Raw genomic sequence first — 15,538 nt, 5'->3', positions numbered from 1 at the left:
CTATTAATAGTAGTTACCATCTTCACCATCATAATCATTTTCAAAATTAACATCATCATTGCTAGTATGGTGAGTGGCAATATAATGTAGATCTTATAGATCTACATTAATGTAATATAATGCAGATATTAATGTAATGTGGGTCCTACAGAGGTTAAGGGGGTGGATTCAAGCCAGATCACCAGGGTTCTGTTCTAGTTGTGAGACCCTGGGCTAAGCCTCTCTGTGCTTCAGTTTCCTCATTTGTAAATTGGGGACAGTATGTCATAACTTCACAGAGTTGTGATTGCTAGTGAATGAATGAATTTATTTAAAATACTCAGAACACTGACAGGCACACAGCAAAGGCTCAGTAAGTGCTAACTTACTGACACATCTTTAACTTTTTTTCAGTGTCCTATAAAGTGCTCTGTCAGAGAGTCTAACTACCTCTCTTTGTGGCATTTTCTGATTTTGAAGGAATGGCACATTCTCTGGAGTTCCATGGAATGAGAATATTACCTTTCCTTAAATCTATAGAGTTCAGAGCTCCACTACATATACAGCATATTTGAGAAAAAGGTCTTTTCATGGTGTCGAAAAAGAAGGCCAAGGGAGGAATATTTTAAATTGATATGCAATCCATTTTTATTTCATGGAGATATTTTATTTAAGCAAATTTATGGATAATGATGCAGAGATGCTGCTGATAGATATTATTTTCCTCCTTTGATGTAACTGAGTGCTGATTTCCTACTACACTGGCACTATTTTTGGAATTACTTCTGTTCCGCTATCATTGTGGGACAGACATCTCACATGGAACTTTTCTAAAGATTAGAAAGTCTAAAACCTGTACCCGTTGGTTCAGAGACTGAGAAGATGTACACAAATGTGAACAAACATTTAAAACACTACCAGATCTACAGGAAGAGCCCTTGAACACAAACATGGTTGACATCAAGAAAATATTAGCTTTGTCATTCTGCCAAGATAGCACAAGGATAGACTGGATTCTGCAGCAAGCATTTCAAGCAATTGAGAGTAGAAGAAAAGAAAACATCAACGATATTTTTCCATTAATTTCTAATAGGTGCTCAAATATCTGTGACCTAGAACTTCAAGGATTCAGATTGCTACTGTGATGACTTTGCTTCCAGGTTATTTTATACACAGTGGCACAGACTTTTAAAAACTTAATTGTTTATTGGTAATGCCGCAGTTTGCATGATTACAGTTTAAAGGGATGATGGTAGTTTCTCAAAGAACCAAGTAAATATCACCTAAATTTACATCACTTCAAATTCATGTTCTATCTTTATTATGTGCACACTGTGTTTGACTCTTTTATATTTTAATTTAACCTATTTCATCTACATGTTTCTATGTATTACTTGTGAACATTTTCTTGCCATGCAAGTGTTTTTCTTCCTACTACCTCTCCCAAAGTTCCCCTGCTCAGTTGTTTGTAGATTTTCACATTTACACATAGACGTACAGAGAGCATCTTACTAGAAATTGCTTTTTTTTAAAATAACACATTTTTAAGATAAATTTATTCATGCATACAAGAACTGGGGTACAGCGCGATGGTGAGATGCGCAGGAAGGTGAGAGGATTCACCAGAGACAGAGCGGGGAACAGAACCGGTAGACTGACTGAAATACACTGCTGAGGGGAGCAGTGGGTGAGACAGGAGAGGTCAGCAGGCTGGCATTGAACCTACACAGCAGAGGCTGCGGACAGCCTCACAGCACTGCGCTCAACTGCCTGCGCCACCAGGGGAGGCCCTAGAAATTGCTTTTTTAAAAAAAAAAATTATAATATTGTGAGATTGTGAAAGAGTTTATTCTCCATAGCAGAATAACTAGAACAAAGTAAGTAAGAAATTGTATAGTTATTGCTACATATTGGGGCATCACTCTAGAAATATCAAATTAATTCAGTTATCTTCACCATGGAATGCATATATACCCCCCCCCAATAATACTGGATCTCATTTTAATTTATGTATGTAATGGCTTTAAAGTACAAATAATATAACATTTACCATTTTTACAATTTTAAGTGTACAATTTAATTGTATTAAATGCCTTTTAATGCTCTTCAACCATCAGAACCACCCATCTCCATTATTCTTGTCATCTTGTAAAACCTAAATTCTAAGTTACTGAACTTTGCATTTCCCCCTGCTCCCAGCCCGTGAAATCACTATTCTGTTCTCTCTGTGTGATTTTGACTACTCTAAGTAGCTCACGTAAGTGGAATTATATAGTACTTGTCTTTTTGTGAGTGTTATATTTCATTTAACATCATGTTTTCAAGATTCAAACATGTTGTAGCATGTGTTATGATTTTCTTCCTTTTACAGCTTAAATAATATTCTGTTGAATTTCTACATCACATTTTGTTTATCCATTCATCTGCTATGGATACTTGAGTTTCTTCCACATTTTAGCTATTGTGAATAATGCTATGAACACAGTTGTGACCTTTCTTTCATATTTTCTGGGTATAAACCCAGAAGTGAAATTGCTGGATGGCAATTCTATTTTTAATTTTTTGAGAAACCATATACTATTTTCCAAGGAAGCTGGACTACCTTATAATCCCACCACAGTTCATAAGATTTCTAAAATATCTCCACATCTTTGCCAAAACTTATTTTTGCTGTTGTTGTTGTTTTGCAAGTAGGCATCCTAATGACTGTGAGCTGTTGTCTCATTATAGGTTTGATATGTATTTCCTTAATGATTGGTGATGTTGAGCATCTTTTCATATGCTTATTGACTGTTGTTTTTATATCTTCTATGGAGAAATTTCTCCTTTACCCTTTGCTATTGTTAAATTGCAGATGAGACCTGTAAAAGTGAGCCAAGAAGGTGGTGTTTATGCTGATTATTGCCGGAAATACAACTGGCAGTGAAAGATTAGGACTTGAAATGAAGTTTTAAAATTGGCTTATTTCTACTAAATAATGCTAGATGTTCCACCACTGGAGAATGTGCTTAATTGCAGAAACAAATACGTTTTTTTTTTTTTCATCTTGCATTCAGAATCACAGTTGGGAGATATCTTTTGGTACCATCTTGCTCCAAGAAGCCATGGGTACAAGCCTGGCTCACTGTCCCCACTGTAAGAATTCTTACCTGTGACTTGTTAGTACATACTTGTTTAGCAACATTGTTTAAAAGATGGTGTTAAGAAAGTTTATGCTGACCTCCTTTTGAGTGAGAAAGTCTGAGGACAAGGAGAGTTTGTTAAATTTCAGACATCACGTAAGGTCATATGAATAGTAAATATTTAGATGTCTTTCTTCAGGCTCCTTAGTTTCTTGGTCATTAATCACTCTACCAACTCAGTGAGAAAAATTAGTACTGAAGAAATAAAACAGCTAATGTTTCCTAAATAATTACTTTGTGCCAAAATTACTGTTTTTAATCTTTGTATATATAATCTATTTTATTCCTCCTAGCACTCTTATGAGGTCTACACTTTAGAGATGTGGAAATTTGGGGAAAGAAGGTATTCTAAATTGCTTGTTATCATGGAGGTAAAGAATGACAGGGATTTGTGCTGGTCTCCATAGACTACCCTGAACTAGAAGTGAGAGATGATTAGGTATATCCAAAACAGGGATTCAGATACAGGGTTTTTGTATTAAAGTTTTGAGCTTATAAGTTATTTGATGAAAAAGATTTTTAGTAATACTAAAGAAATATCCATAAAGGGAATAAAACTTAGATGATATGAAGAACTTGAGATTAGGCAGTCTCTCTCTGCAGGGACAATTTAATAGACAAGTTAATGTAATTAATATTTAGCATTTATTGAGTGCTTATTATGTTTCAGTGTAAATTATTGACTTGTGTAAATTAATTGAATCTGGAAAATAAATGTAAGAAACATTTGGAAATTAGCAGTAAAAACTTGACTTGTTGGGGTAATATTCGTCATTTAGAGACAAAATTATAATAGTTTTCTTTTTCTTGTGACAGTAAAATCATGATTCTGGGCTTATTCAGCACTTTTATTCATGGGAACATGAATATTTCCCAGACATAGTTGTCCAGTCTTCCTGTGCAATCTTTTGCTACCAGGGCAGGACTATACATTTGGACCCCTGAGTTGGGTGGAAGTTTGGAAGAGCCAGCCAGTGACCAGAGAGCTGGGTATTCATGGGCCAGTGTCCTTCCAGATGTGTGGTCTCATAGCCTTGATGGACCTCAGAGTTCCTTTTTGTGTCCTCCAAAACATGTGTTCACCTTTTGATTGAGAGGGCACTGTTAATGTTCTTAAATTCTTAAAGGTTTGAGGCAACTTGTAACTTGAAAGAATCTTCCAAATTATCTAAATAAATTCTATGTATGTTTCAACTAGATTATTATTAAATTGAAGTTCTAAGTTACTTTTACCAAAAAAGAATATTTACATTAATGTGAAAATAAACCAATTTTGCCCATCCTTGCTACACCTCCTGTGCAAATAAAGAACAGTGAAAGTCAAATGTTGAATATAGAGGATATTTGGTGGTGGGTATGGTGTCAAGTATACAGTTGCTGAGGTGAGATCTCTATACCTGAAGCATATACTGTGTTATAAGTTAATTTTCCTCATCAAAAGAAAAAAGAATATGATGCATTTCCACGTTGAAGGTAACCGGGTGGCTTCTTTTCTTAAGTCCTCACACAGGTGTTCAGGAGTACCAGGATGGTGTGCCCAAGATCCCCACAGCATGCATCACAGTAGAAGATGCTGAAATGATATCAAGAATAGTTTCTCGTGGGAACAGAGTTGTCATTCAGCTGAAGATGGGGGCGAGGAACTACCCAGATGCCGATTCCTTCAACACTGTGGCAGAGATCATTGGTAGAAAGTATCCAGAGCAGGTAAGTGAATGAGGGGGTAGACTGTCTGTGAATAGGACATTACGGTCAAGTTTCAGTTGTTAGAACTACTGTGAGAAAGAGAGAACAGGAGTTTGCAGAGATGATCCTCATAGATTCATTAAGGGCAGCCACTCTCTGTGTATTTTCCCCCATCAACAATTCTATCACATTGGGCCTCCCTGGTGGCGCAGGCGGTTGAGCGCAGTTGAGCACAGTGCTGTGAAGCTGTCCGCAGCCTCTGCAGCACCGGTTCGATCCCCGCCGGCTGTGGAGCAACCCACATGGCATGGCAGACCTCTCCTATCTCTCCCGCTGCTCCCCTCAGCAGTGTATTTCATCAATCTGCCTGTTCTGCTCCCCGCTTTGTCTCTGGTGAATCCTCTCACCCTCCTGTACATCTGTCCTGTTCCCCAGTTCTTGTATAAATAAATAAATCTTTAAAAAAAAAAACAATTCTACTACATTGACTGAAGAAGTGCAAGGCTAATCGAAGGGCATAATGGGATGCACAGGGTGGAAATTCACCTCTGGATAGCTGAGGGTGGCATATGTACAGATGTGTTCTGTGTATTCCACTGGAAGCCAACGTGGCATTGGAGAGCATACCAATAGCTAATATTTACTATGTTTATTGTGTGAATTATCTGATCCTTTCATAATTCAATGAGGTAGAACCTACATTCTTTCTAAGTGAAGAAACTAATAAAGAGGTAAACTCTCTTGCCTAAGTTCCACACAGCTAGTAAGCAGTTGAGAAGAGATGCAAATCCAGGACCTTGTGACTATTAAACCAAGTTTTAATCCACATTTTATGTGCAATTTCCACAGTTTTTTTCTTAGCAACATAAAAAACCAAATAGTCCTAGAGCCAGATCCAAATTCTACACTAGCTGAGGTTAAATCGTTGCTTATTCTTTGAGTCTGCAAAGAAAAGGATGATAGATGTAACTAGCAGGATGTTGTGAGGGCAAGATGAGGTAGTGCACATCAGAGAGGTGCTCAATTCCTTTACTTCATATGACATCAAGTGTACAAAAGCCAGTTTTTATAAGGTTCCTGGTGCAAGTCTCTGTCAGTACCTGGTGAAATTCTGAAAATAGAACTTAAAAATAGTTACTGAGGAATTTCAGAGTCGTAATTAAGGATCTCAGTAGGATAAAGGAAAAAAGCAAATGATGGAGTTTGATGATGTGTCTTTTTTTTTAACTTTGATTTTATTTTATTTTTATTGCTAAGCCACGCTGTGATTTAGAGACATAGGATCACTTCTTTTTTTTAAAATATATATATATATTTTTAAACAATTTCTGTTTAGTTTTTTTTTTAAGATTTATTTTTATTTATTTATATAAGCACTGGGTACAGTCAGAAGCGCGGGAGGGTGAGAGAATTCACCAGAGCCAGAGCGGGGAGCAGAGCAGGCAGAAGGACCGAAGTACACTGCTGAGGGGAGCAGCGGGCGGCAGGAGAGGTCTGCGCGCCATGTGGGACCCTCCTCTGGTGGCCGGGGAGCAGCCGGGGATCGAACCAGCGCTGCAGAGTCTGCGGGCAGCTTCGCAACCCAGCGCTCAACCGCTGCACCACCGGGGAGGCCCATACATAGGATCACTTCTACTCAGATGGATAGCAGCACACCACACCTACCAACAAAGCACCATTGTTCTCCACCATAGTCCATTGTGTTCCCTGCCCACTTCATTCTCCCACCTGGTCATTGCAACACTACAGTCAGATTTCCAGGGTTTTTTATTGGTTCAGTTTGTCTAACCTTTTATTTTGTGTCTCTATATTTCACATATAAATGAAGCCATCCAGTATTTATCTTGCTCTATCTGATTTATTACGCTTAGCATAATCCCCTCCGGCTCCATCCATGTTGTTGCAAAAGGATGTTGCAAGAGTTCATCTTTCTATATCTATATATCTACGGGTGAGAGTATTCTGTTGTGCATATATATCCATATCTTCCTGATCCACTTATCTATCCTTGGGCATGTAGGTTGTTTCTATAACCTGACAATTGTAAATAGTGTTGCATTGAATATAGGAGTACATCCATATCCCTTTGAATTAGTGTTTTTGCATTCTTGATGCAAAACCTCTTCCAGACTTGAGATCTGTGCTGCAGAAATAATTCATTTTATATTCAAGATCCTTTTCTCCCATCCCAAATTACATCCTCCCTGGACCTGGACGTGCATTAACCCTGAGGCTGTAGCCACAGTGATAATGGAAAAGCTTGGTCTCAATAGGACCACTGGGAATCAGATAGCTGTAGAGAAACTATACTGTCAACTGTTGAGAAAACAAACAAGTCCAACCCTCTCCCCCTTTAAAAAACTGATAACAATGGCAAAGCTGAGAGTCTGTGTTGTAGGTACTGAATAGTTAAGTGCAGTCCTTACCAGGTATTTTCTCTAGTCAGTAGTTCTGCCATTTGAAGGCTGCTAGTCCTAGGCCCATAAAGGGTTTGTATGGGTGAGCAGGCTGGTTTTGACCCGGAGGGTGGGTGGTAGGATGACTGTGAGTTATTAGCAATTTTAGACTGAAGCAGCTAAGGGATGTCAGGGTCTAAGGCTGAAACGTTCAGGAAAATGAGTTCTTGGAGCTGAAGCAATAAGAAAGTTGAAGTAGTGCTGGCTCAGATGCCAGGCATCTTCTGGCTGTGAGTGCTTGGGCCTACTCCTTAGCCTGTCCTGATTTTTAGCCAAAAATAAGCTTTATTGAAGTATAATTTATGTAAGATATGTGCCAAACTTAAGTGTATAATCTGATTAAGTTTTGGAAAATGTATAGCATAAGGTAGACACTGCCACAATCATAACATAAGATATATCCTTCACCACCCCAACACCACCTTGTGCCCCTTTGCCGATCATCTGTCTCCTCCTTCATTCCCTTGACCTCTGATAACCACTGGCATTTTCCTCTGTAGAATTTCATATAAGTGACTTTGTGCAGCTTTTCCTACTTGGCTTCTTTCTCAACATAATCCTTTTGAGATCTATCCATATTTTTCTATCAATTACTCATCTCTTTATATTGCTGATTAATATTTCATTGTATGGCTAGGCCATATTTTAAGAATTCATTCAGCAGTTGATGGACATTTGAGTAGTTTCAGTTTTTTACTATTATTCATAAAACTTCTGTGAAGAGCCTTATACAAGTTTTTGTAAAGATATGTTTTCATTTCACTTGGGTAAATGCAGAGGAGTGGTATTGCTGGGCCAACCTAAATATGAAGTGGGGATATCTTTGGGAGGGGGTAGCAACTTCATCAGGTGCTATTATATATACCTCTGGATATATAATTCCAAAGAGGTCCCAAGAATCAGGATTAACTTTTCACCTCTACCATACTGTGGGATAGCATTCCAAAGGTTAGACCTGAATACCTTGTTACCGAGATATAAAAGGCTGATTAACCAAAGTTCTTCCACAAAGAAGTCACAGCACTGTTTCCACAGAAGGAATGTGGATGAGTACAGTGAAGTCTGTGGGGCTGTGTTTTGGGGAAATCAACCTTATTGCCTTCTGGGAACACAGCTGGGAACACAGACTGTGAAGGGAAGTGGAAAGTGGTAATTCAAAGAGTTATGCAAGTCCTTAAGCCAGCACTCTCTTATAAATGCCACTTCTTCTTATGGAAGACTCTTTGGGTCACCTCCCCTCCTCCCAACACTTTATGTCATTTTTATTTTTGGTGTCCCAACAGAGATTTCCAGTTCCTGGGGCAGAAATTCTCCCCCCCCCCCCCCGACCTTTTCTTTTTTCTCTAATGCCTATCCTAGGACTTGGCATGCAGTAACCTCTCAACACATTTTATTTCAGTAAGAACAAGAGAAGATGTAAAGGAGATGGTTGGAGGATTTTCTTCATCTTATTTCTCTTCATCTAGAAGTTTTTCTGCCTATATGGGATACTGATTGTCTGCTGGAATGTTGGATATCACCCCTCAATGAAGCTCTGTGGAAACCTGAACATCTCAACGACCCATATTTGATTCCACACTTCTCTTTCCTGTTAAAGGAAGCAATATCTACCAAACAGTGTAGTTAGGAAACTGTCATTTTTCATTCTCTCCTCCTTATCACTGTTCTACAGCAAGATGCCACAGCTACTCAGTCTACTTTCAGGATATCTAAAAAGCATTCTTTTCCTGTCTTGCTTTTACTGTCATTACTATCCCAATTTAGGCCCTTATTTTTCTCCTGATTTTTTTCCTTCTGATCCATATTTTTGCAGTGCAGTTCAGTTATCTTTTAAAACTGGATCTCTACATGGTATTACCCTGCTGTCAGGCCCCCCTCTTCTGTTCCCTGTAAGATAAAGATTGCAGAAGGGAAATGCTGGGTTGAGTGACCAGACATGAGCAGAAGAAAGAGACATGAAGGAGAAGGAGTTTGGGAGGATTAAATAAGAGGTAGTTCTAGTTCAGAGGCGATTATGTAGTAGTGTTCATAAATGAGCAGAAAATGAGAGTGAATAAAGAGGGAAAGGTAATGTGTGATAGAGATTCAGTGTCAACTAAGAACCACTCTCATTAGCCAGTGAGGGACTTCAGCTCTGCTGAACTTGGCAAATTTTCCTAAAATTATTCAAATTTATTTTTAATAATTAGCAATGCTGACAATGACATAAACACTGTTCCCAATAGTTTAGGTTTACTAACTTGTCTTTAACACATCCTTGCTACCTTGCTCCATACCATGCTAAAGAATAGTGCTAAATAATGCTGAACAAATTAATTGCAATGAAAATTATCTCTAAAAAAGAAGAGGGATTGTTGAAATTACTATTATCCTGGGTGACTTGAAGGTGGGCTAATACTCAGTATATTAGCCTCTTCAGATTAAAACCCTATTGTATAATCCAGCCATTCTGAACAGAATTAACCACAGGCTTTAAAAAAATACAATAACCCAAATACCTTATTGGGTTTCAATATGTAAAAATAGCAGAATAGGGGTATTTACACATAAATCCTATGCTCTTCCTAAAAGAACCCATATTGGCTTGTATTTACACATAAATCCTATGCTCTTCCTAAAAGAACCCATATTGGCTTGTTTTGGCTCTTTTAAGACCAGAATTCTCGGTCTACTCTGACGTCTTCAGAAATTGCTCCGCTGTGATTGGGTGAATACTTGGAGGGGAGGTGTGTTCATTGAAGGAGAGCAGTTTTCTGGAAACTCTGATGTTAGGCATCTGAACTCCTTTCTCAATTAGCTTTATCCTTGGGAAACCATTGTATACGTGAGAACATGTCTGAGAGAATGAGGAGAGATATTTAACTCCTGAGGTGATCCTTCCTGGCATGTATTCCTACCTCCATGTATTTTTTTTTTTTTGAGAAATTTTTTAAATTAATTTATTTATTTATACAAGCACTGGGTACAGTCAGAAGCACGGGAGGGTGAGAGAATTCACCAGAGCCAGAGCGGGGAGCAGAGCAGGCAGAAGGACCGAAGTACACTGCTGAGGGGAGCAGCGGGCGGCAGGAGGGGTCTGCGCGCCATGTGGGACCCTCCTCCGGTGGCCGGGGAGCAGCCGGGGATCGAACCGGTGCTGCAGAGGCTGCAGGCAGCTTCGCAACCCAGCACTCAACCGCTACGCCACCGGGGAGGCCCCTACCTCCATGTATTAAAGAACTAATTTGTATGCAAAAATTCATAGGAATCCATGAAGAGATTTAATTATTTTAATCAAAAAGTCAGACTTAAAATAGTCTGAGTTGGAGGCAAACACAAAAGAGGTAGGGATCTTTTTTTTTAATATTTTATTTTATATAATTCTTACACCATTATTCATTTTTGCACAATGTATGCATATTCCCCATACTATTGTACCCCCCCTTATTTTGACCCTAATCCTTCTTCTCTTCCCCCCACCCCCATGGTGTGTCTCTGGTTTATAGTTGCTTGTTGATTTTGATTTTCACTTTACAAATTAGTCTTTTTCCTGGTCCCTTATTTAGGTTTTCTAAATTCCTGCTATGAGTGAGACCATCCGGTATTTTTCTTTTTCTTTCTGACTTATTTCGCTGAGCATGATCCCTTCCAGCTCCATCCATGTTGCTGCAAAGTGCATGTGTTTATCTTTTTTTAATTGCTGAGTAATATTCCATTGTGTGTATGTACCACATCTTCTTGATCCAGTTGTCTATTTTTGGGCATTTGGGTTGTTTCCATAGCTTAGCTATTGTAAATAGTGCTGCTATAAACATAGGGGTCAGGTACCTTTGGAATTAATATTTCTGTGTCATTTGTGTAAATACCTAGGAATGGAATTGCTGGATCATATGGAAACTCTATCTTTAGTAGGTCGAGGAATCTCCACACAGCTCTCCATAATGGTTGGACCAGTTTGCACTCCCACCAGCAGTGCAGGAGAGTTCCTTTTTCTCCACAACCTCACCAACATTTGTTGTTGCTAGATAAACAGCTGGGACTACATCAAATTAATGAGCTTCTGCACAACAAGAGAGACAATAACAAAAACAAAGAGAAACCCCACCAACTGGGAGAACATTTTTGCACACAACACTAATGATAAAGGACTGATCACAAAAATCTGCAAAGAGCTGATGAGACTCAACAACAACAAAGAAAATAATCCCGTCAAAAAATGGGCAGAAGAGCTAAAAAGAAACTTCTCTGAAGAGGAAATGCAAATGGCCAACAGGCATATGAAAAAATGTTCAACATCACTTGTAATCAGAGAAATGCAAATCAAAACTACAATGAGATACCATCTTACACCAGTGAGAATGGCACATATTAAAAAAACTAGCAACAACAAATGAGAGGTAGGGATCTTAATAATGTATTACCAACTCTTTGATCTTCAGATGAGGAACTGAAACTGTGAGTGACTTGCCAAGAAGATACAACCAATGTGTGATAGGAATACATCTGGAATGTGATTCCAGGTTTCCTGGCTCCCATTTCTTTCTACTCCAAAAACAGTCCATTATGGCTATGCATGCCTTAACAGTCCATTATGGCATGGTGTCTATATCTGAGGGATCCAGGTTGATTCAGGATACCGACAGTGCCATCCCTACCAAGTCATTACACAGAAGAAGTTGTGTCGTTCTCTCATACTTTTTCTCCTGACATCCCTTTCCTAGGCACAAAGAGCTATGATATGTACTCTACCTTGTTGTCTTGGAGTTTCCTTATAGCTCCCATTAGGGTTCTCATCTGGGAAATTCAAGCTATGCTTGGTCTGTTCCTTCTGTGCATCCTCCCGCCAGAGTCTTGTCTCTTATCTTCTGTTGTAACTTCTTGCCACTTGGAAGAGAATCTGGTGGATACACCACTTCTGCAGTGTTAATGACTTCTATATGATGCCTTATTCCCTGTGTCTCTGTTTATACCCCTTCACCTTCAGCAACCAGGTGTTTCATTTTAGCAGAGGGCCATAGACAAAGCTAAAGTAGATCTACCAATCACATCATTATCATCATCATCATCATCATCATCATCATCATCATCATTTGAAATAGTTTTAAGCTCACAAGTGGCATGTGAGTTCAAGCAGTTCACTGTGTAAAATACTGCAGAGTGTAAGTATGCCTTTGATGAGATTGCCCAACAAAAGCATCTTACAAAATCATAGTACCTGAACCCAGTGAAGAAGCTGGGGAAAAGCTGCTCCTGCAAGTGAGAAGCTTTCTTATAAAGCCTTTGGGGCATCCTCTGTGGTGACCCATGTGGGGCCCTGTCCCGACATTAACTGAAGAAACTCTTTCCAGACTTTGTTCTGGATGCTTCCTGGGCATCCCTCTCACATAAGCAAACACAGAAGGAGAGTTGTGCCCAAATGAAGCTGGCAAGAGGACAGATTACCTGAAACTAGGACTCCAGTGTACCTGTATAAGAGACTCTCTCATGTTGACTCTTGAAATTGGTCCATCTCAGTGATTTCCTAGACCTTATTTTCTGTGGACTTTCTTTAGTAAGTGCAATATATAACACATTTTAATTAATGAATTTTTGTTAGTATTGAACAAAACTTAAGAATTTTTAGGAGAAAATTTTATAGTATTCTTTTTATAATCACACAGATTTTGCTAAAACCTTGATGGGGGAAATTGCTCTTATATACACACTTTTCCCTCCAGCTGTTATTTTCATGGATTCATAGAACAATTTCAGTTTCATATGCCAGTATTATATCAAATATAATGTAGCACTATGTGGGCTAGCGAGAAACATTGAAATGAACGCTCTAGTTTTTTAACTGGACAGTTCACTTTTTCTTTGTATATGTGCAGCACAGGTTTCTCAGAATCATTTGTATTAACATTTGGGGTCAGATAATTCTTTGATGTGGGAGGCTGTCGTGTGCATTGTAGGAGAGTTAGAAGCATCCCTGGCCTTTCCCCCAACTCCTGCAGCTGTGACCATCAAAAATGCTTCCAGATATTTCCAAATGTCTCCTGGGGGACAGAAGTCACTTCAGATTGAGAATCACTGGTGTGGAGTAATGGAAAACACTGAGTGGGTGAGGCCAGGCCTTGATTCTAGCTTTATTTCTGCCAAAAATAAGCTGAATGACCTTGGGGTTTAGGAGGGGGGATGTCTCTTAATCCTTCAGCTATAGAATGGGAGACTTTATCTAGAAAAGCTCAAAGGTCATTTCCAGCCCTAAAATTCCATTACTTGAAAATAAAACAAAGTTGATATTATCATCAGACTGATGTTTCACACTGTATACTATTAGAGAGTAAGACAGGAGAATCCTTCTCATCTCACAGAGTAGAGGTAATGGTAGGATTTTTAAAAATATCCTGTGTTCAAAAACTTAGGCACTCTTCTATTTAAAAGTCAAAAAGTTCCTTTTTCCCTTTATCCTTTAATATGCTCATGTATGCCAGAATCTTTCAAAGGTGATTTTGCAATATTCCCCAAACTTTTTGAGAAACAATAGGATAGTGACATAAGATCCACTGAGCAGCATATGTTTGGGTATTTTTTGATATTCATTTTTTCCAGTTATTCATTAATTCAACATGCATTAACTGAGTATCTGACTTGTGTCAGGCATAGGGTTATAGCAATAGCATTGGGCAGGCTGTGGTTAGAAGCAGTCTGTACAATTAAAATCCTGCTTTTGCATTCTGTTGGTAGGTTATTTTTATCTCTCTGACCCTCAACAATATTAACCTTCTCTGGAGAGGGAGAGTTTATGTAAAAACAAGGAATTGAGAAATAGAAAGGGGAAATCAGAAAAGTCAAGACCACAGAGGGCATAACAGGCCACTCAAAGGGCTAGGGCTGTCCTGTTGACAGGAGGAAGTCACTGAAGGGTTTTAGCATTGAATTTGCATTTTTGTTCACCTTGGCTGCTGTGTACATTCGAGAGGGTAAAGACTGAAATTCAATCAGAGACAATAGAGGTTAAACTGTGACCACTGAAATAATGTTGAAAAAGAGGATACAGAGTCAGGAAATAAAATTGATAGAGTTGTTTAAGTTTAAATATAGGAAGAAGTGCTGTTTGCATGACAAGAATGTTCATTAATTCTACAGTGATTTATTTAACTCCTACTATATGCTGGACATATCAGATTGCCCTCACAAAATTTGGGGGTTCATGGTAGAGATGCATGATTGAACAATTAGCTGCAATAGAAAGTGGTAAGTTTCATAATATAGCAGCTACCTGGGGCCATGGGGACTCATTTTAGAGTTAACCATCCTGGTCAAGGAAACCAAAGAAGACTTTCTGGGAAGATTCAACTGATTTCTACAGTATGAAGATTTAATGGGGAGGAGCTACCTTGCTAAAGGTTACTGGGATGGGGAATATTCCAAGCAGAAGCAGTTGCATATATGAAAGCCTAAAGAGTAGTGTTATTCTTTTTTTAAGGGGTGTCATGTGACCTCCTGTAATTTCCAAATTCATCTGATAGTAACCCCCCCTTATCATGGTATTATGCCTAAAGAAAAAAGGCATGGCTTATTTCATGTATAGGTTTTCCAAAAATAAATTATTAAAACCTCAGCCATCCCTTTGGAAACTGTTTTTACATTGATGCTGTCAAGACCCTTGTTGAAGGAATAAACAAAAGCTGATTGACCTGGTGGACAAACTCATTCCATACATAATTGAATAGTTAGAGATTGTGCAGCAAATGCAGCTTTGCCTTTCATCTGAATATGTAGTCTGATGATTTGGAAAACCTTCTTAATGGGTACAGCAAGTTATTATGCCTGGGTGGGAGCCTTTTTACTAACTTAAGCAGCTGTTTAAACTTTCATAAGCAAAGCAATTATTAAATCTTTCATAAACATATTGGTTAGAACATTTGTTCACATATTAACCTTGAGTTGGAAAGTTTTGGGGGGTGGGGTTAAAGAGTTTTGAGCTGGCAAATGTCATTCTATTTTTTTTTTCTTTCATATTATAAACTTTTCATGGCTTGGAACCAGCCAAACTAAATCACGGGAGGGAAAATACATGTGTGGCAAACATAAGACATTTCATTGTTTATTTTCCAAATTTCTGAAATGTGCTTAAAGCTGTGCATGCCTCTGGGCTCTTAAAGACAGCACATAGGAACAGCCCAAGTCAGAGAGGCTGTTTTAGACAGATAGCCACCCAGGGGGGCAAACCAAACCTTGGAGAATACTTGCTGCTGGACTGGACAGGCCATC

The 15,538-nt window shown here is 38.7% G+C and overlaps 1 protein-coding gene across 1 annotated transcript in view; it reads left to right on the top strand.

Annotated features, from left to right (window-relative positions):
• The window catches only part of CPQ (carboxypeptidase Q), a gene marked incomplete at its 3' end in the record, with an annotated part of 401,973 nt that overhangs the window by 166,434 nt on the left and 220,001 nt on the right, over nucleotides 1-15,538 (top strand). The window contains exon 4 of the mRNA XM_084230534.1: nucleotides 4,661-4,868. Coding sequence (XP_084086660.1) covers nucleotides 4,661-4,868 — 208 coding nt within the window. The remainder of the gene's footprint in view (nucleotides 1-4,660; nucleotides 4,869-15,538) is intronic.

Source organism: Talpa europaea (assembly GCF_964194135.1).
Source record: "Talpa europaea genome assembly, chromosome: 3".
In the NCBI taxonomy this organism is placed as follows: domain Eukaryota; kingdom Metazoa; phylum Chordata; class Mammalia; order Eulipotyphla; family Talpidae; genus Talpa; species Talpa europaea.
This window is presented reverse-complemented; position numbering and strand designations above follow the sequence as displayed.